Here is a 21,927-nt window from a genome sequence, read left to right on the forward strand (position 1 = left end):
TGCCATTGTTTTCCATTTGTATGTTTACGTGTATGTTTCATTTGTGTGTGGAGTTGTGTATATGTTGTGTACCGCTTATGTTACCTCCCCAGCTCGATGTTTCCATTGCGCTTCGGCTTCGCGTTGCCTCGCAGCTTCAAGATTCGCTTGCCAGCATTGCCGTTTACGTTCAGCTTCGCGAGCGTCCATAGCGCCGTTGCGAAGGAGAGTGCAACGCTTACCGGCGTTGCCGTTTACGAGTGTCCATAGCGCGACAACGGGAGCGAGGGCGCGCTGCATTATATTCAGTGCACAGCTGTGGCGGAGAGAGAGAAACGGGAGAGGAGAAACGAAGTGGAGGCAGCGTTCACGCCACCTCTTCAACCCCACCTCCTCACGCTCACGCGAGGAGAGTTGGTGCATGCGCAGTGGGGGAGCGGACGCATGAGGGAAGGACGGACACAGCCCCGAGCAAAAGCTGCTTCGCATCTAAAAAGAAAGAGAGAACATCAACGAAAGAGAGAGAAAGAAGTAGAGAGAGAAAAAAGATAGAAAGAAAGAGGAAGCAAGCATCGCGTCGTCTAGCGATCAGATACCACACCACCTGGCCAAGCCGTGCACGCACAGTAGCTAAGCCATACCCACCAACAGAGAGATCGCGCACAACCTCCACTCTATAGTGTATAGCCTGGCTGTGTACTCCCGAAGAGGAAGCCATGCATCTCGAAGCTAGACGTGTCGGTCGACAGGGAGCACGAGCGGCGACAGGTCTGTGCTTCACTGTGGCAAGCTTTGAGCAACTTAGTGCAAACTGCCCGCATTATTTTGCCAGAAGGTAAAAAAAAAGTGTGTTGCACACTTGGCATACAATGGAGCCAAGGCCAAAGTCATTCTCCTGTCCACAAAAAGCAGACACAAGAATGACAGCTCAGACGTGTAATCTGAAGGTTGTAGATTTGGTCCCTACCGACAGCAAGTTGGTTTTTTTTGTCCGCTTTAATTCATTTCCATTTATGTCATAATTATCACATTACACTTAAAAACTACAACTATCATTTCCTATGTGGCTTCCTTGCTTCATTGTCTGTAGGCTTCATTAGATTGTGCCTAACAAAAAAAATGAGCTCTTGATCCATTTCCCTCCTCTCACACTATAATATAAACCACGAGTATATAACAAAAAATTTTAGAAAGCACTTGTATCACGTTAAATTCTAAACCCTCTTGTGTTTCAAGGCAAGTGAACCGATTACATGATGTACTAAAAAAAAGATACAAAATAGCCAATAAGCTATTATTTCTGTTAAGCATACAACTTCTGCACTTATGCAATGGCCACGCCCGTGTAAAAACTGCACCCACAGCTTTGTAAAGAAAATAACCCCCCTTCCCCCCACAAAATATAATTAAAAATTACCCGTGTGTAAGCTGCACCCTACATTTTTTAGAGGTTGGCAGTGTGATTTGTTGTGTGATCGAAAATTCCTCGGATTTTTTTTTTCCGATTTCAATATTTGACAAAACAAGGCAGCCGTGCCAAGTTTCCAGCGCCTGCAGGAAGCAATAGCATAGCCTCTGTGATTTAATGACCATCTTTGAGATGCCACCGTCACTGGTCTCTGGGGCATTTATTACTGCCGGCAGGAATAGCCAAAAAGAGCCAGTGCCAGCGCCAACACCAGCCCGTTTGCACTTCTCATTCTTTCTCGCCTGCCAATGATGTGGAATCTCGGAATCAAATCAATGCGCAAGGTGTTCTATGGAGCGTATAGGTCCTCTCTGTTCCTGCACTTTTGTGTCCAGAAGTTTGCCACTACCATCGCTTCTGAATGGGGAAATATTTGAGCTATACCATCTGCTTTAAAATGAAATTGAATGAGCTCGCCAAAGAAAATGGAAAAAGAGTAGCTGGTCTAAAGTATAAGGTTGATGAAAAATGTATGCGACAATGATGCTCCCAAGAAGATGCAACCAGGAAAACAAATGTAGAAAGGTGCAGAGGCAAGTAGAGCATGTTCTTGACGATAAAAAACCTGCTTCTCAAGTACAGAGATGTGGAATGACTACACAGTTTTCCCAGAGGTGCTGTGCAAGACAGCACTTGACATTGTATGAAACAAGGAGGTTCTGGCTACGGCATTTAAAACCACAATGAATGAATATGAGGCTTCATGAAGAAAAAGAACCTGCCTCTCCGTCACTGCACAACAATGTGCCAATATCTGCTGAAGAAGTATGGAAAAAAGCTACTCTTGTTGCAGAAATCCATTATCAAGAAGCACACAGAGCACGAGTAGCTGCTCTCTCAGAGTGGAAACGTCAAGCAAACCTGGTTTGGTCTGATGCACTCGTAACGCAACAGTAGAGACAGAAGACAGCGATGCACAGTGATGCCTTTCCTTGCTGCGGATAAGCGTAAACTACTGCCTTGCATTTTTTTTTAAGAGAAAATGAGTGGCCACACAGCGATTTCCTGATAGCATACTTGTTAGGACACACGAGAGAGGTGAGATGATGGATGAGCTGGTGAGAGACTGTTTGACGTTTGTTTGGGAAATTCGACCAGCTGCAAATCTTGACACACATTTTTGTGTGTCAAGATTTGTCCTGGACAACTTCAGGGGACACCTGACAGAAACTGTACAGCAACAGCTTGGAGTTTGTGAAACAGACTTGGCCGTCATATGTGAATGCATCACTGGCATGCTTCAGATGCTGGATGTCTCCCTAAGCAGACCGTTTAAGCGTGGATTTTGCCGTACATACACTGAGTGGATGGCAATGACCATCCTCCAAAAAACACCACATAGTCTGCTGACGAAGCATCCCTTGTGGATTCCTTATAGATGTGGGCCACTGGGTTTTCGAACCATGGTGTGTTGTTTCCTTTAACACCGTGAAAAAATTTTCAAGGTCACAGGAATATCTAACAAGTTTGTTGGGATGGAGAATGACCTCGCCTGGGACAGGGGTGTGTTCAAAGAGATGATGAGTTCGAAGGGAGAAGAGGACGACGAGGGCGAGGAATAACATTCTTGCAAAAACATGAAAGTGATAAAAGTTTTTTTTTTTCTTCTCCCTGTACAAGTGAGTACTGCAGTTTATTAACAGCAATTACCACTAAAAATATTTACAGGGGAAAAAATTGTGTCTTTCTCTCCGTGTAATGGCCACACCAGTGGCGTAGCCAGGGGGGGCACACCGGGCTCGTGCCCCCCCCCCCCCCCTGAATTTTTTTTTTGCCATAGTGCACAGAGAAGGAAATGACACTCGACCACACCTGCCTGCCCGGACCCTGATACAAATCAAGGAGGTGCCCCCCCCCCCCTCGAAAAAAATTTCTGCCTACGCCTCTGGGCCACACCCCAAATCTAAAAAAAAAAGAAACCTACGGCCTCCCGTGAGGGGGTCCTGTCAGTAACTCCTCAGGATCTAATAAAGTTCGTTGTCTGTCTGTCTGTCTGCCACCATTACAAGAGTATTTACGATAATAGAAGTAGCAGTACATTAACAGTTGTAACCCCAGGGGAGATCATTTGTATGTTGTAAATTTGACCATTGTATTTTTGTATATTTATTTCAGAAAAAGAAAAAAGGGCTCTTAAGCATCTGAATGCCCTAAACTCAGTAGTGGCATATTATATGGCTCAATTTTTTTATTTCTTTTATTTCTTTTTTTGCTTTTTTGACTAGTGTTTATTATAGCTGATGCTTTCAGCCATAAACAGCTCCTCACCAGGTTAGGGAGCTTCAAAAAATAAAGTGTGGCGCATAGGTCAAGCAGTAGCAATTGTGTCTACAAAGTAGAAAATGGCTGCATGATGAAGAAAACAGTCAATTTCAGACAGACAGACACATATCCTTCCTCTAGAGGGAGCCAAGCTTTTACCGACTTTGAACAACACACATACATATAAATACCCTACACAACACACACTGCATGAGACTTTACATGGTTATTCACCCATTGTGAAACACGTAATGCTGCCACTGGAAATGCACTCAAAGAAAAATGAACCATGCACCAAAGTTTCTCATGAACCAGAGCCCCTTGTCTTTGGTACATGAGAGGAGTCATTATGGACTAACATGCCACTAGTGCATGTTAGTCCATAATGAAAAGGAGTGCGTCTGCATTGACGGTAAAGCTTGCCTCACTGCCAATGAAGGAGAGGTCAACATTAACAATAATGAACCAATTTGAAAAATTATTTTGGTAAGATTCTTTCAGTTCTGAGATGGTGCCTCACAGCTACCAATTAAAGTCCAAGATTTTCAACTGCACCTGACGGAGATAAATAAAGTGTAGTGTAGAGTTTTGTCAAGTAGATATTTTAGGACTGTAATACACGAGACACGACAGAGCTTTCACAATTCTCAATACAAATGAGAGGAATGGAAAGGCCTTCAAAGCGTCAAACGCAGCCTCCTAAGAACTGCTTTTGGCGTGAGAGTTTTGGAGGCTATGCATTAACTCTGACCCTCGAATCAGGTTTAATGCTCCCTCGAATCAGGTTTAATGCGGCCTCCCATTTAACACACCTATAAAGGTTGGTACACATTCTCTGCACCATTCGCAAGCATCTGGCACACGTTCATATGCAAGGACAGACTTTTCAAGTTTAAGTGCCCTGTGACTACATTTCACCACTTTCTTTCTTCTAACGCTGGGAGTATATTGTGCAGGTGTAGTGTATCGACGTCGTAGAGAGCGCAATGACATCACTGCTTGCCGCTTTCTCAAATAACTGAATGTGCTCCGCCAAAATGTATGTGCCCATTAGATGGACAGTTCGAGAATAGCTCCCCTGGTTTCGCCATGCCACCATTCCTGATGATGTTGCATTTGAAGGTCTGTGTAATGCCACTTTTGGTGACCAGGATGATTGCCTCTTCTGGGTGCTGCATTCATGTGTGTGCAAGTCCCTAAACCAATGCAATATAAACCTTTGAGTTGCCCCTCCACGGTGGTCTAGTGGTTATGGTGCTCGACTGCTGACCCGCAGGTCGCGGGATCGAATCCCAGCCACGGCGGCTGCATTTTCGATGGAGGCGAAAATGTTTGAGGCCCGTGTACTTAGATTTAGGTGCACGTTAAAGAACCCCAGGTGGTCAAAATTTCCGGAGCCCTCCACTACGGTGTCTCTCATAACCATATCGTGGTTTTGGGACGTTAAACCCCAGATATTATTATTATTATTATAAACCTTTGAGCTGCCAATAATGCTCATGTTGTCCTGTTGCTTGTCTTTGTCTTCCTTAGTTTCACGAAATGAAAGTTTACAAAAAGTAAATGTCTTACCTAAACTCAGGTAGGCATGCAAGAAATGAAGAACTTTCTGTTTCCTTGCTCCATTAAGTTCCATACAGGCCTCATCCAACATTTGAACCAATATCCGGGCCATAGGAACAATATAGTGCTCGGAAATTTTTGGTGCAATTGCCTGAAACATAAAAGAAGTGCACAGTAAAAACAATATAATCTTAAGCCACACTAAACTTGCCTCTCTAGCGCTCCAAACACTGGATGAAAATTCATTACAGCAACAGTAAAATGTTTTTTACATCTACTGTTTTTTAACAAAAGCTTCTACACAATGTACAGAGTTGTCCACTTCCACCTTGAACACCACAATGTGCGGCCAGCACTCTGCGGAGTCCCCCTTGTGGGTGCTTGGGAAACTAGCGCGCAAGTGCAGTGACAGCTGTAGGTGGGGTATTCGCCACGTCGTCTGCTAAAGCGCAGCAGCTCCACCGAATCGCGTTTGCTTTGTGGTGAAGCTAACTTTGCTCTTGCTATGCACACGCAAATCGAGAATGTGGCACAGTTCTCAAGAAGTGCAGTGACTGCGCCTCGTTATGTCCAGCTTTTGCTCTTCATGCCAGGTTCTCGATTTGCGTGTACATGCAAGAGTGCAGTTAGCTTCACCGCAAAGCAAGCGCGATTCAGCAGAGCCAGCACGTCTTAGCAAACGACACAGCGAAGGCCTTGCCTACAGCTGTCACTGCACTCGCGCGCTAGTTCCCCAAGTGCCCATGAGAGGTGCACCGCAGAGCGCTGGCCACACAGTGCACTGTTTAAGATGGAAGTGGATGACTTTGCACCTAGCACTGAATTTTATGTAGAAGCATACCACAGAAGCAGTCAAGTAGTGTCACCAGAATGTGCACCATTTGTTAGCGTAAAATGCTCTGTAAACTGTGCTATAAAACTATACACTTATACAATATGCATGCAAAGGTTTATCGAAAATGAGTTCTTACCATGCTGACTTGAAGCGGAAAGAAGGTGTCAAAGCACTGATCATCAGCGTCAAACATGTCAACACAGTCGACAATTTGAACCAGGAACCAGTCACAGTTCAAGACATTACTGTGCCCAACAAGCTCCTTTATTAAGCCTGTAAAGTTGTCTTGGTGCTTTGATGTTCCAACCTGAAGCCTTTGAAATGTATCTAGAATAATGCTTCCAAGGAGGTCTTGCTCAGTATCATGCTTTTTTTTATACTGGCAGACAACTCTAAGGTGGATGAGCAGCTGCAATAATGGCAGAGAAAAGCACATAGCAATGTGAGATATCTATGAAAGTAAGCTTCTAAAATATAACACCTTGCGAAATAATGGGTACCTTCTACGTTGCACTACTAAGAAAGGTAAAAAACAAATCTGTGGCCCATACACTCCGTGAACATGGCAGTACAGTGATGGTAGTACAGCGGTAGTACTGGCATGTCTCTCACTGGTCCAATGCAGTCACTTTCATGAGATTCACCCATTGAGGTTGCTACCATTCAGCAGTGCTTAATGCAGCAGTATTTTTATTTGGCATTGCAAGCAAACAATAGACAACGTGTAAACAATGCTGTTGCAAGTTCAAACTGCACTCTGAGGGCACAAAGACATCGTAGGCTAATCTGATGTGGAAGAAAATCCACAGTGAAACTGCATTGTTAGCAAAGAAGCGCTCAGCGCCTGCTTTGCTGACCTCCACCACACTGAGAACTCCCACAATGCTCTGGCGCTCATTAGTGTTATGTTACAGAACTACTTTTGCTGTACTGCTCCTAAATGGTGGCACCGTCCCTACCAAGAGCAGGAAGCGAAGTAGGGTGGAGAGGGAGCATATATAATGCATTTGTGCCAATAAACCAGTTTGCATTTGTGGTCATTGCATCGGGCTTCTGTGCTCCATAGCCATGGAGTTGGAGGTTCAATGCCCGAATGGGGTGACTCAGCCAAAGCTTTTTTTTCCCCACTATTTCTTTTTCTGACCTACCAACATGTCCCTTCATTGATGTCTGTTCAGTGACAAAAATGACGTGAGTCAATTCTTAGTGAACGCCAGCATTAAACACTTTCGTGTGCAAAGTACAGCCTTATAGGGCTAAACACATCAAATCAGAAATTATTTCTATGGCACATGAAAAGCTTCATGCTTTCAAGCAAGGAAACTTGCATATCTACAGCAATTACTTTTATCTTTCCTCCAGCAGCTGTAGGGTCAGTCTCCTGGCTGGCTTTATGTATCTAAATTAGCAAACACATTTACAGGCTGTTTCACACTTAGGGGAAAACTCGGAGCGCTTTGCAACATGCTCCGAGATTTCCCCTAAGTGTGAAACAGCCTGTACACCCATGAGCAAAAGTATATGGACCATTGCCGTCCGTATACCTTTGTTGTCTGCACCGTCTGCTGTCAAGAGCATTTCTCTGACAAATTCCGTCACAGTAATGCCCTCGACAGCTATTCCGTCAAAGCAATGCTCTTGAGAGAAGACGGCTCAAGACTAGACGGCGTAGAAAGCGATTTCAGCTCGCGCTTCCATGGTCCGTATACTTTTGCTCACGGGTATACATGCACTGTGTTTTTTTTAGACAATAAAGATTTTTTATAAAAATGCTATAACAGTGAGGCCCCTGCAATCTTCGCAAATGAACTCTACGCCAACGTGGAAAAACTTTGTCGCACTTAAAGATACATTCGAATTAGTAATTAACAAAAGCTCATTAATTGATTTTTTAATTATAACTTGAGAGCAATTGTTTATATAGAAAGTTGTAGGACATGACAATTTATGGCATGCCCATTTTTAGAAAATCCCCAAATACTAACGTAATTTGAGATAATAATCATTAAAATTCAAGGCCCCAATCTAGGCAACATCGAAACTGAACGTGTCGGGCACGCAGAAAATGTGGCAGCTATGTTACGTCAGAACGGAAACTCATGTGATGAACTTTGATAAAAGCCGCGTCACAACAGAATCTGGTCAGAAAAAATGGCAAGTGGTCCCAAATACCCAATTGGAATGCTTATTCTCTGCGTGTGATGTTTCGTGCTTATGTGTTTGTTTCGCGCTGTACCTCAGAAAACTGCAATTTCCACCTTTTCTTTCACTGTACAGCCTAGATCTAGGCGCTACTTCTCGAAGACAAGCGAACGAGATCCTTGCACTTCTTTAAAGTTTTCACAACGAAATAGATAAGCACTACACACCAAATGCAAAGAATAAGCGATCCAATTGGGCATTTGAGACAATTTGCTGTTTTCCTGACCAGATTCTGCTGTGATGCGCCTTTTTTCAAAGTGCATCACGTGAACTTCCGGTCTGACGTAACACAGCTGCCGCATTTCTTGTGCACCTGATGCGCTCTGTTTTGATAATGCCTGGATGAGGTCCTTGAATTTCGATGATTAATATCTCAAATTACATGCATTTTGGGGGATTTTTGAAAAATGGGCATGCCACAAATTGTCATGTTCTACAAATTGTCCATATAAACAACTGCTCTCAATTTAATAACTAAATCGTTAACACGCATTTGTTAATTACTCAATTGAATGTAGATTAAGGTGCGGCAACGTTTTTCCGCCTTAAGATAGAGTTTGTTTGCGAAGACGACAGTGGCCTGACTGTTATAGCATTTTTATCAAAAATCTGTATCGTCCAAAAAAAAAAAACAGCCTGTATAAATGAGAGAAACAAAAGTGGCGAACATGCATTTCAAATTCATGATACAAGAACAGTCCGTTGACAGGCATGTACATTTAACCCTTTCCGGTCCGCTGTCGGGCACCGCCCGACAAGGGTGTTCGTGGTTTAAATATCGCGGTTTTCTCACTGCGAGCCGCGCCCATTTTTTTGTATACATGAAGTGCCCTCTCTTGAGGAATAAGTGAGCTTTGTTTGTTGAGGTTTACTTTTTTTACACTAGGGTGCAGCACTATATTCGGCACGGATCCTTGAGCGTACATTACACACTAGCGCGCGGTTCGCTGAGAAGCATGGCCAGGTTTTCACCGCGCGCGTTTTATGGTGGTGCTTTTAGCGAAAGCGAGGATGACTTTAGTGAGGAAGAGAATAATGTGCCTCCGCCAGAGAGCGATGACAGTGATTCGACAGAAATGTGACGAAGACTACGACGACAGCCGTGGAAACAACACCTCTGTTGACACACAGGGGAACAGAAACAACCCTGGCCTGCTCCCAGGAGAATGCTTTGAGCGGTACCATACGCGGCCAGAATATCGCTAAAGGAGTTGCCTGCAGAATGCAGGAGCAAAAATAAGTATCCCGCGAGTTTTTCTTCCACAGTTTGTGTTTTTCTTCGCGGCGCCAAACTGCCAAAATAGTTCCGGACCGGGAGAGCCGGAAACTGCCTAAATGTTTTGGACCGCAAAGGGTTAATACTACCAAACACAAAAGTTGTTCACACTTGATTCAAGTAATATATACCATTATAAGTGACATTGCTGTTGATGCAGCACTGCCAAGAACAATCATGAAACTATGAGCTTATGCCTGATTAACTGATCATATTAAGACCTCAAAGCAACACGTAGGCAATGAAAGATTACGTCGTCTAGCATAGGACTCCAGAATGATTTTTAACCTAAACATGCACCCACTGCTTAGTACACAAGCATTTTTGTATTCGACCTTGCTGAAAAGGTAACCCTTGTGAGCCACTGAGCCATTGCAGCAGGCACAGGCCTCTCGGGCTACGTACTGGTAAAATATACCTGATAAAATAGCACTGATAGACATGCCTCAACTTATCCACAAGAGGTAAACAATGCCACCTTCAATTACACCTCCCTCAACCCATTTGTGAGTAGGCGCAAAAATGTAAAAATAAACTTACTTTGTCTGTCACTTGTTTTAGTCAAAGCGCCATGAAATTAACTGAAGAGCCACTCTATGTATACCAAGCACCAGTTAATTCAACGGCAATACAAATAAATTTATGCTATTCACAGTGAATTTGATCCAAACACAACCTGTTTTTTAAAAAGCCATCGAGATACACTGAGTAAATTTCTGCAAAACTGTGAGGTTGATACTTTTTTTTTTAAATAAAAAGGCAAGGTGGGTGACCAGTTGCATTTTCCCCATGTGGCACAACACAGTATCTCAATACTACTTTTCTTCAGAGCAGCACCACAGGAGAATACTCACAAGTAATGATCAAAATGTCACAACATGGTTCATTTGTGCTAAGTAAAGAGCACTGGTTCTTGGTGCCATATTAGACTTCTTATGGTATATCATTTCTACACCTGGAAATTCTAGGCGTCTAATGCTTGCTTTATAGGGGTCCCGCATCACCTCTCTAAAAGTAGATAAGCAAGTCCAGTCAGAAGACAATCTGTTAGGAAACCTTGAGGCAAGAATAATTTTCAAACACGCAGGAGGGAAGATATGACATGCTTTGTCATTAGTGGTTGGGTAAAACAAATACTGGTTCAGCCTGGACAGACACTTCTGCAATAACGAAAGAAAAAAAGAAAGCATAAGGAAAAAGAAAAAGTTAAGTAGGTGTAGCAAGGTATCTCTATTAATGATAATTTCTTGAGTTTTATGCGTCAAAACCATGATATGATTATGAGACATGCCATAGTGGGGGGACTCCGGACTAATTTTGACTACTTGTGGTTCTTTAATGTGCACTTAAATCTAAGTGCATGGGTGTTCAGTGTTCTGGCATTTCGCCCCCAGCGAAATGAGGTTGCTGTGGCCAGGAATAGAACCCGCTTCCTTGAGCTTAGTAGAGCGACACCCCACCTGCTAAGCTACTATTGTGGTTGAAGGCATCATTAAGTAGCATTACAAGAAGCTCATTATTAGAATAACATGCCTACAGCCTTGTAAAAACCCACCTGTGAAACAGCAGAGGTGCACCCATCAGTAACAGCCATGTCGACAACTGCTTCGAGGACTTCCGAGGGAGACTGCAAGCATAAACTTGCAAACTCGCTGAATATCTGTTCTCTACCCTTTTGTGGAAATACAAACAAGAATACAAAGCTGTCATCAGCAACTTTCTACTTAAACTATCACAACCGAGTACCTTTAAGCTAAAATATGAATAAACGCTTACAGACACAGGATTTACAAAATGAAAGAAAGAAAGAAAGAAAGAAAGAAAGAAAGAAAGAAAGAAAGAAAGAAAGAAAGAAAGAAAGAAAAGGAGATTAAGAGGCTGTACATACACATACAGACACGCTAACCCTAAAATTTGAAAAATACTGTGGTAAAAGCAAGAAAATAATATTTGGGGAAAAATATGATGGTGATGATGAAATGATGGTAGCCTGTGTAGGTCGGAGTAATACAGCAGGTCCAAAAAATCAGGCTGATGAATTGATTAGAGACTATCCTGGCTTTTGTTTTAAAAACTAAAACTTGCTGTATGCTGCACACAATTGAAAACTATAAATTTATTCAATGCAACAATAGCAAATGAGTTCAAAAGTGAAATTGTAATAGTTAGAAGATATGCATATTGTGTGCACAAAAAATGTGAAAGGGGAGGGTTGGAATTACTTATCTCAAGCTGTAGAAACAATTTTAACCCATAACATTCTAAACCAAAGTAGATCTAATTACTGCACAGATAGAATGGGTAAGCAGCCTGACAAAAAACCCATATAAATAGCAGCATCATGTCCCTTTACAAACCCCAACATGTATCTGAGCACACAGCCAACTTTAACATTTCTGGGCAGCATCTAGCCTTCTGAAAGCATTTGTATGATTGACTGCTAATCATACGTAGGGGCCGCTTTCAGACAGCTTGAACACTACAGGTTTTTCCCGCTCAATTTAATAAATGTGCCAGTCACTTAAATTCGTGCACCAATCAATTTAATACATGTTCTATCAAAAAATTAAGTGCCATGCAAATTAATTCAAGAGCCATTCAATATAATCTAAGCACTAGCTACTACAATGCCAGCACAAGTAAATTTAATCTGTACATTAGATACTTTTTTAAGAAATTCATCAAAGTTCTAGACAAGTGAGTTCTTATGAAACAGTGAGGAATCGATACTTTTTCTTTAAAATAAAAAGGCATGGTGGGTGGCCAGTAGCTTTTTCTCCATATGATATGACATAACACTATATTTAGATTTTTTTTTTCACAGCAATACAGCAGAGGGAAATTCATGTGTAAGAAAACTGCTAATAAATGTCAGCATGAAACTGAGGTGCATTAAGTGGTCTTGTACAAAATAAGAATAGCTTGAATGTCATGTAAACTTTACTTTTTTTTCTTGTTGCACTATATAATTGCCTTTATTATTTGCACAGACACCTCCCTTATATTGGAGCTGGAACTGACAGCAAGATCAAAATCATAACAAAAATGTCAGTGCAGTAGAAACAGTGTGTAGTTAGTTTGAAGCAGACTGATGGGAAAGAAGTGCATATGAATTTTTTTATAATGAAAGTTTCACAGTCCTGTCCACTTCATGCATTACCCGAGAACTCGTTTGCAATTTAAACATGTTAAAGTGTTCTCAGACTGCTAATTGATGCTTGTGCTTCATTTATTTCCAAAGTTACGTCTTTCAAGAACAGCCAGGATATGAGGGGCACAGTAGAGAAGAGCCTTATATTAATTCTGACAAAATGCAGTTATTTAACATATAGAGAAATAGTACACAGGTGGGGAGGGGCAGCCCGTGCTGGGGAAGAGATGGAAAGGGGCAGCCAGTGCCCTTCTTCGTCTCCTCCTGGTTTGGGATTGTGTTGGATTGTTTAAGTGGCCCTCCCTTTATGCATGCCATAGACGCACCATTTTCCTTGCTGTACTCTATAGACTACGATGACCAACTTGCACACTGTTATCGCATGCAACAAGCGACGGTGGCCAGTTTTTGAAAGTTGGAAGCCATCACCCATCTCCCCTGGCTTGCCCAGCCACATATTATCAGCAAGAGAATGTGACCCAGAATGTGAGACACAACACACACACACACACACATCTGTATGCCACCTTTCCCTGCCCCCTGTGCGAGCAGCAAGCATCAACCACGCACACTTTCCCTTGCTGGCACAGTCCGAGTTCGTAGGGGTGGAAAGGGGATGAGTGACAGGTGTGTGAGGTTGGTGGTGAGGAGAAGGCTGGAAAACTGGCTCTATTGTATGAATGGTGCAGCACACAGGGTACGCAAATGGGTGCAGTCGCTCGTTTTGTTTTTTTTTAATCCAGCATTCCGGGCAGTCCCTTCCTTTCCACGCAGACACCTAGTAGCCAGATTTAATTGCTATAACCAATATTGTGATGTGGGAAAATTGTAGTAGGCAGTTTATTTCACCATAGTGGACACACAAAAGTTCACCATGCTACAGTTGCTTGTTGTTAGATCCTATATATTGTTAAAAACAGAAGTGGGTTAAACTATATTTATGAAGCACACTGTATTAGGATTAATTTCACTGGCATTTGAATTAATGACTGATGTTGGGATGATTACCTCGTGCTTGGATTACAATGAAGGGTGGATTAAAATGAGTGACAGTTGGACTAACTCGCAAGGCAAGCTTAGAATAACAAGCACAGGACAAAAAGTGAGGTCAAGAAAGAATGATGCACACACTGCTTTGGTCTTCATTTTCTTGTACTCGTTTTTTGCACAGCGCTTCTTTTGGCGATGGATCACCAACATGCCCACACTTATGCCTAAGCTTATGCCCTCACTTTGAAACTGAGCAAAAATCTTATTTGTATGACCTTGAGTAGTGTTTCACAGCAGCTCCAGCCATGCAAACTATGTGAAAACACAAGATAATAATAATAATAATAATAATAATAATAATAATAATAATAATAATAATAATAATAATAATAATAATAATAATAATAATAATAATAATAATAATAATAATAATCAATCAATCAATCAATCATTTATTTAACGTGCCCAGGAACAACCGTGAGGTCTTTGTGCAGGCGCACGCAAAAAAAAAAAATCAATAAAAATAAACAATACAATACAGACAGTCTTCAGAAATAAAAAGAGCAAAAACACGTAGACAAAGAGAAATGAACACAAAAGGGGAGGAGTAAAATTAGACAATATGAGAAATATTGAAGGGGAATAAAAAATTAGATTGCACATATACAACTATGCGGAAAGACGGAGAAGGGAAGACTTTGTACATTGTGCCATACTATGTCAAAACAGTGCAAAGCTCGGATAAAAACAATGATTGTGGGCTATGAAAAACGTCAAGATCAAGAAAATTAACATTATAGAGACTTTGTATTCTGTGAACGGTAGAGTGTTGGAAGAAGCAGGCGGGTACATGAAACGGTCTGTTCTCTCTGGTTAACTTACGCGGAATTCGAAAATTTACACAATTGAGAAGTACAGGGCAGGATATGATACCGTGGACTAGCTTGTAAAGAAATAAGAGATCAGAGCGATTTCGTCGGCAGTGAAGTGATGGCAGTGATAATAATTCAGCAGTACTTGAACGAGATCCAGAGTCATTTTTAGCAAAGCGATGATTATATATGCTGAGGAATTTTTTCTGGACTCGTTCAATGGTGTTACCGCTGGATTGAGCAATGCCATTCCATATCACGGACGCATACTCAAGTTGCGGAAGACATATTGCCGTGTACAATTTGTGTAGGGCCATGGGAGACCTGAATTCTCGAGATATTCTACAAACACATCCGAGAGAACGAAGGCCCCGCATAGCAGCACGCTTAATGTGAGAAGAAAAGTTTAACGCGCTGTCAACAAGACCAAGATCACTGATTTCATAAACCTTGCATAACGGCACAGAATTGACAGAGTATTGAAATGACACGCTAGATGTTTTGCGAGTGATAGACATGAATTTTGTCTTCGAGGTATTCAGAGAAAGGTTATTACCGTCGCACCATTCGGAAAAAGAGCGCAAGTCTGACTGCAGCAAGCGACAGTCGTTAACTGAATGAATTTCCTTAAAAATCTTGATGTCATCGGCATACAAGAGGAAAGAAGAATTACGAATGGCAAAAGAAACATCATTAACGTAAATGAAAAATAGGAGTGGGCCTAATACCGACCCTTGAGGGACCCCACTAGTCACTTTATACAAAGAAGACGTTTGGCCATTTACGGCAACATAACAATATCTATTGAGCAGATAGCTCTGCAGGAGATTCACAACTGACAAGTCAACATCAAAGTGCGCAAGTTTAACCATAATCAGCGTGTGGCTAACTACGTCAAAAGCCTTGCTCAGGTCACAGTAAATTACGTCAACCTGTCCTCTCTGAGAAATAGGTGTGGAGATCTGCGTCATGAAACTAGCAAGATTTGTGGTAGTTGAGCGGCCAGCGAGAAAACCATGTTGATTAGGAATCAATGAGTTTTTCACACTAAAAGACAATATGTCGTGAAGAGCCAGCTCGATGGCACATAGTAGAGAAATCGGGCGATTATTAGAAGCATCTGTTTTAGAGCCCGACTTAAATACTGGAAAAACACGAGCAGTTTTCCACATGCTAGGAAATGTGGAAGTGTCCAGGCAGTTATTAAATATCGTAGTCAGTACTGGGACAAATATACTACTATAAGCTTTTAGTATGGCGGAGGGGATGCCATCTGGGCCACATGATAAGGATGGTTTTAAGCACTTAATGCATTCGCAGATAAGATTTTCATCCAGCGACAAAGCACTGGGTGAGCGAACTGCCTTAGGCTGTCTGATATCAGTGCTAGAGTCTGAGGCCTTATAAACGGATGAGAAATGTGCGGCAAAACAGTCAGCGACGGCATGCACTTCTACCCCATTTGAGTCTAGTAGTCTGAAAGACTCTCCGCTTTTGCTGGACCGTTTACGTACATACTTCCAAAACTCAGCCGGCCTGTCAGAGGAGCTTTTGTCTAAGAATTCAATATACGAACTATGATCCCGTTTATATAGGCGTTTAGAGAGAGTTCGAAGGAAGCTGAACTCTTCCTTCCACTCGCTGGATGGAGAACATTTAGATTTCCTGTGTGCGTGATCTTTATGCTTCAGTGCACTGATAAGTTCAGATGAGAACCAGTGGGGATATTTACGTTGTTTAGGTGTATATTGGGAATAAAATTACGCATGCTGCTCAGTACAAGCTCCGTAAACCGATCAACCTGCTCATCAACATTTGGTTTGTCAGTAACCTGTGACCACTCAACGGTAGACAAGTGATGATAGAGGCCCGTGTAATCACCTCGCTTGAAGGCAAATCTCGGAGATTTGTTTACGTAACTGCTGAAGCTCGTTGTTTCGGCTGATGGGGATAATCTTACGTTAAGTGGTGGGTGGAATTTGTCCGGACGTACAAGAGAGATGTTGGAGCGGGAAACTTCAAGGGGTTGATCGTTTGACACACACAGGTCTAAGACGTTGCCACTGGAATTGACGACTGAATTATGTTGCACTAGGGAATTAAACGCCAGAAAGTCCAAGAGCAGGCTGCACTTTTTCTCTGTGAAATGATTGTAATGAGAAAAGGTAAGCGTGCTCCAGTCAATTCCAGGTGCATTGAAATCCCCAAGAACAATAATTCTGTGCCCACTATGAGAAGATATCACAAGTTCAATAGAAGACATGACATCGTGAAACGAGGCAGGGGAAATGCTGGGCGGTAAGTAGAAGCATCCAATCAACAATTTTTCACGGCGCTCAAGGTTGATTTCTAGCCAGATCGATTCTTCGATAGTTTCTAGGTCTTTCCGTCTAGGTCTTTCCGTCTATTCCGTCTAATCTGCAGCCTATAACAGCTTGAAAAGCCTACAACAATGCAAATATCCACCTATCTTCAATGAGCTAGTCATACATCATAATAATAATAATAATAATAACATCTGAGGTTTTACACGCCAAAACCACGATATGATTATGAGGCACACCGTAGTGGAGGGCTCTGGAAATTTTGACCATCTGATGTTTAATGTGCACTGACATTGCACAGTACATGGGCCTCTAGCATTTCACTTCCATAAAAATGCGACCACAGCGGATGAGATCGAATCCATGGCTTTTTGGTCAGCAGCCAAGCACCGTAACCACTGTACCACCACGACAGACAGTCAAAGCACAAGATGAGAGCACATCAGAGATGAAAGCAAAAACAGAAAAAGCACAGCAAAGGCGTATAAGTGTATAATGAACATCCATGCCCAATGGAGGCCTCAAGCAGCTAGTACATGCATGTAAACGTTCCCAACATGGCACATGGTCTTCAATGAATTGGACAAGACTACCAACGCATGTGCACCTGTGTTTCAATTGACAGAAGAGGTACAAAAAGCTGATTTGCCTGTCCTCCCCAACACTCTGCAAATCATGGGTACATTGACAGAGAGATTATAAGTTGGCAATCCCCAGATTAAAATTCCATCTGCCACAGCACCCAGAAAAAAATGAGGAATGCATACAAATTTCTATTAATATGTCTCATGAACCTAAACTTACAAATGCAAGAAAAAAAGTCACACATTCAGATGCTATCTCATTTCAGATTACACTATAATCTGCAGCCTATAACAGCTTGAAAAGCCTACAACAATGCAAATATCCACCTATCTTCAATGAGCTAGTCATACAACTATAACATGCAGCACTATGATGCTGATTTCCCCGTGATCTTAGTGGCACCAACTATGATGAGCAGATTTCACACCTTGGACTTAAACTTTGACTTTGTTACTAGGAGGTCTGGAAGTGTACTTTGAGTATGGGAGCAGAAATTAGGGCGATTTCACCAACACAAACCTTCTCTTTATTGCAATAGCAATTAGCAGTATAGGCAAATTTTCTCCATTGTGATTTTAGATAGTACTCATTGTACTGTCAGTGCAAAGGTAAGCCAAGGAGGATGTTGACTTGATGTGTGCCATCTTTCCACCTGAGTGATGTGCTCAAGCACATTACTGCCATCACTCGGGTGGGAAGATGGCAGTAACGGCAGACAGCAAGTGTCCTCTCTTCTAGCCCCGCCATGACCGCAGAGACCTGGATACTGTACCTTGAATGTAATCTTCAGTGGGTGTAAAGGCTAAGAGTGAGAAAACGTGGTTGGTGGTTCATGCGAGCTGTCTTCCTGCAAAACTAGTCTTGGAGGCAGCGAAATTTTGTGCAAAGCATTCACACTTCCCTAATGGCATGCCAGCATTGTGAAAGAGTGTGCTTGCGGTCATAATGTGAGATCGGTTCATGCTTGTCTGGTAATTGGTAAGCTCATATGGCCATTACAAACTTTACTTCTTGTAGTGGTTGAATAATATGTTGCCACTATTAATTAGAGCTGTGCGAATAGCAAAATTTTGGGTGCAAAGCGAATTCAAATATAGAAGGGTGAGTGCGAATCGAATCGAATATTTTTCGAATACTTCTCCGAATATTTCTGGAATATTTTTCGAATACTTCGAAGCGAAATTGCAGAAAAAAAGTTAGGATTTCTAAGCCTATTCTTATGAGATAGAAACATGAAAGTGTTTCTTTTCGCTAGGTTGATGAAGCACTAGCGGGGTGGTGTTTCATAGTTGTCTTATCAAGAATGAGGCAATGTAGAGGCCGAATTCTATTTATATACATGATTTGGTTCAAACAAAGTGTTGCCGACAACACTTTACACGTGACAGGCAAAGAAGCCATTTCCTCAGCCTCTCCTTCTCTTTCAACTTCTGTGGAAGCCCAACTGATGTGGCGGACAAGGGTGTGCTCCCTTCAAGTCCGGAGTTCCAAATCTGCCTCGTAGATATCGATATATAAGAACATCTGACATTTTGAATGCTAAAAAGCTTCGGCGTCCAATTTTTCGGACTTCCTGCCCAAATTTCAGGCCCAAAACAGCATTAATTGAGCCCAAAATTCTTCCAGCTCTTTCATCTCCATGATGGAACCAGCGTTTTCTGGAGTTAATACATTTGCGACCATAGCGGAGCTTGAAAGGCAGCTTTACCACAATACGGGGGTGTGATGAGGTGAAGCATATTGAAAATCTAGGGACCACTTCCAATCGGACGACTGTCTCTTGGCAAAGTTCGACCGTAACGGAGCTTGAAAGGCAGCTTTGCCGCAATACGAGAGTGTAATGTGGTGAAGCATATTAAAAATCTGAAGGGGTCATTTTCAATCGGGCGTTGACTGTATTTGTCTTTGGGAAGTTCGAATAGCTCGAATAGTAAAATTCCAGTGCTAATCGAATCGAACAGTAAACACTATTCGAAAAATATTCGACATTTCGAATATTCACACACCCCTACTATTAATGCTTCACCTTTTGTTCAAAAACCGGTTTTCTTATTTTTGCTACCGTGAAACCAAAGCATTATTTAAAATAGTAATACAAGTAATAACACTAAACCCAATTAGTAAATATCAGCTCTTTAACATCGCACAAATTTCATTTAAAGAACTACGGAGAGTGTTTTTTGACATAGCATAATTACTATAAACTCGTTTACTTATTGTTTCAAAACGTTGCTAAGAAATGGTTATGTTGTTTTGGTGTTTATCAAAAATGTTTTTGTTTTAAGAGAGTCTTATACGTGGCATGTGCAAGCATGCTTCATTCCTGTATGTGAGCCATATACAATGTACTGTATATGCTTTTTTTTTTTTGCAACCACCATTATGTTGACGTGTGTGGAGGGTGGCCAGAAAACTCTGAAGCTATTTAACCAGCTTTTCTTCTCTGGTTGCCCATAACAGTGTTTATACTGTTGCGAGGAATAAAGTCAATTCAATTCAATAACAAGGGGCAACACAAAGGTCTGGAAGGGCCCATCTGACACTGCCTCCCTCCCTCCACTTCCCCAATTCCAGAATCCCCAGGCTCTGTAACAGAATGTCAGTTCTAGAGCAGCTTATGCTGGTAGATAGAAGTCTGGTGTCTGCCTTTTCTCTTTTCAGCTCTATCATGTGCCCTCTAATTGCAAAAGCGCTACAGGTACACAACAGAGGTACTGAAGTATCACCTCAAGATCATTGCTATGGTCAGCATCCGAAACAAGGTTCAACTTCTCAGTCAGCAGGTTTTCAAAGTCGGTCAGCTTCAAAGGTGAAGAGTCATCACTGAAGCTCTCAGAGCTGAATGTATAAAACAACATGGCTTCTTGTAACTTCAGTGGTGCTGCACTGCATATCTTGAGTACAAGCTGTAAATACCAGGCACAGGAGTACATTTACAACCAAAGCTTTACTTTTCTTTCACAAGGCACTTTATAGATTATCTGGTCATTATCTATCAGGGCAATGGCAAAATATATGCAATATCCCCAGATGAATTTTGCAGCAGAAATCCAAACAAGACAGAGGTTCAAGGGAAGATGGAGGTTTGAAATGATGAGAACTCGCCAACAAGTGTCACTGGAGCTTACATTTTGACAAGGGCTTGTGCAAAAGCTTGCTCTCCTCCTACACAAACATAGAGCACATTAAAACACTGCTAAGGATAGCAGTTGCTGCCCAAACAAAGATAAGCTCCCTTCTTGAAATGTTAACTCCAGCAACATTCCTTGTTCACCAACAGCTCATCACTCTAACAGTTGAGCTGTTTGAGTCTAGGCCCGCACCTACCACAAGCACAGACAAGGATATAATAATAATATCTGGAGTTTAACGTCCCAAAACCGCAATATGATTATGAGAGACGCTGTAGTGGAGGGCTCCGGAAATTTCAACCACCTGAGGTTCTTTAACGTGCACCTAAATCTAAGTACACGGGCCTCAAACATTTTTGCCTCCATCGAAAATGCAGCCACCACGGCCGGGATTAGATCCCGCGACCTTTGGGTCAGCAGTCGAGCGCCATAACCACTAGACCACCGTGGCAGGGCCACAGACAAGGATAGGTAGGCTACCACGGACAGCAACAAATAATAGAGTTACACATTCTGCTTATTTAAATCAACACAAGTACTTGTACCATCCCAAAAATAGCTGAAATACATGAGCATCTAACTGTTTTTTTATCTGCTGCCAGGAATATGTATGGTGGCCAATGCTATGTAAGGCATGTACTGCGAAAGAAAATTTATAGTTGTTATTTTCTGACTAGAAGCCCAATGTCTGCTCATTTACATACCCTGCCAATCCTGTGCAATATTTCCCTGCACAATATTGCACCACTTACAAAACAGCAAAGTAAGAACCTGCAAACTGTGATGTGGATGGCAACAGAGGTGTGGTTTTTTTCTAGCCATCAGTATGCATTTCCTAGAATATTCACTTAAGGGAATGTCCGTGTGCCAAGTGCACATCAGCATGTGTCAGTGCGATTTAAACAGGGTCATTCCACGCCAAACGTCCCAGACATTGCGCTCGACCCTCTCTAATTGTATTGTAAAAAATTGTGGACGTTCATATCAGTGCACTATTTGCCCTCGGAAAGTATTTTGTGGAAAAAAAATTTTTCTTGTCTGTTACAGTGATTTGAATTTTGCCGTAGTGGGTGAAACATAGGTTGCGAAAAAATATTCTAAAAAATACAATACTTTACGGAACGCCTTAAATATCTGCTGTTTACTTGAAAAGGAATGGCACTATCTTATTATCACCCATTGACGACCACTACTTTGTCTCACGATGTGCTTTGTGGTGAAGCAATGCTGCAATTCTGCGCCCATTTTGATTATTTTTTAAAAATTCTACGAATATTACAGACAAAATA

At 42.0% G+C, this 21,927-nt stretch overlaps 1 protein-coding gene across 3 annotated transcripts in view; it reads right to left on the bottom strand.

Annotated features, from left to right (window-relative positions):
* The window catches only part of LOC119400563 (uncharacterized), a 273,061-nt gene that overhangs the window by 18,011 nt on the left and 233,123 nt on the right, over nucleotides 1-21,927 (bottom strand). For 2 of the 3 annotated variants that reach the window (XM_049417292.1, XM_037667635.2), the window contains 4 exons: nucleotides 20,234-20,413; nucleotides 11,141-11,257; nucleotides 6,244-6,516; nucleotides 5,282-5,423 (listed from right to left, as the gene is read on the bottom strand). In XM_049417292.1, coding sequence (XP_049273249.1) covers nucleotides 5,282-5,423; nucleotides 6,244-6,516; nucleotides 11,141-11,257; nucleotides 20,234-20,413 — 712 coding nt within the window. The remainder of the gene's footprint in view (nucleotides 1-5,281; nucleotides 5,424-6,243; nucleotides 6,517-11,140; nucleotides 11,258-20,233; nucleotides 20,414-21,927) is intronic. The other variant, XM_049417290.1, reaches the window with a different exon arrangement.

This window comes from Rhipicephalus sanguineus, chromosome 1 (genome assembly GCF_013339695.2).
Source record: "Rhipicephalus sanguineus isolate Rsan-2018 chromosome 1, BIME_Rsan_1.4, whole genome shotgun sequence".
Taxonomy (NCBI): domain Eukaryota; kingdom Metazoa; phylum Arthropoda; class Arachnida; order Ixodida; family Ixodidae; genus Rhipicephalus; species Rhipicephalus sanguineus.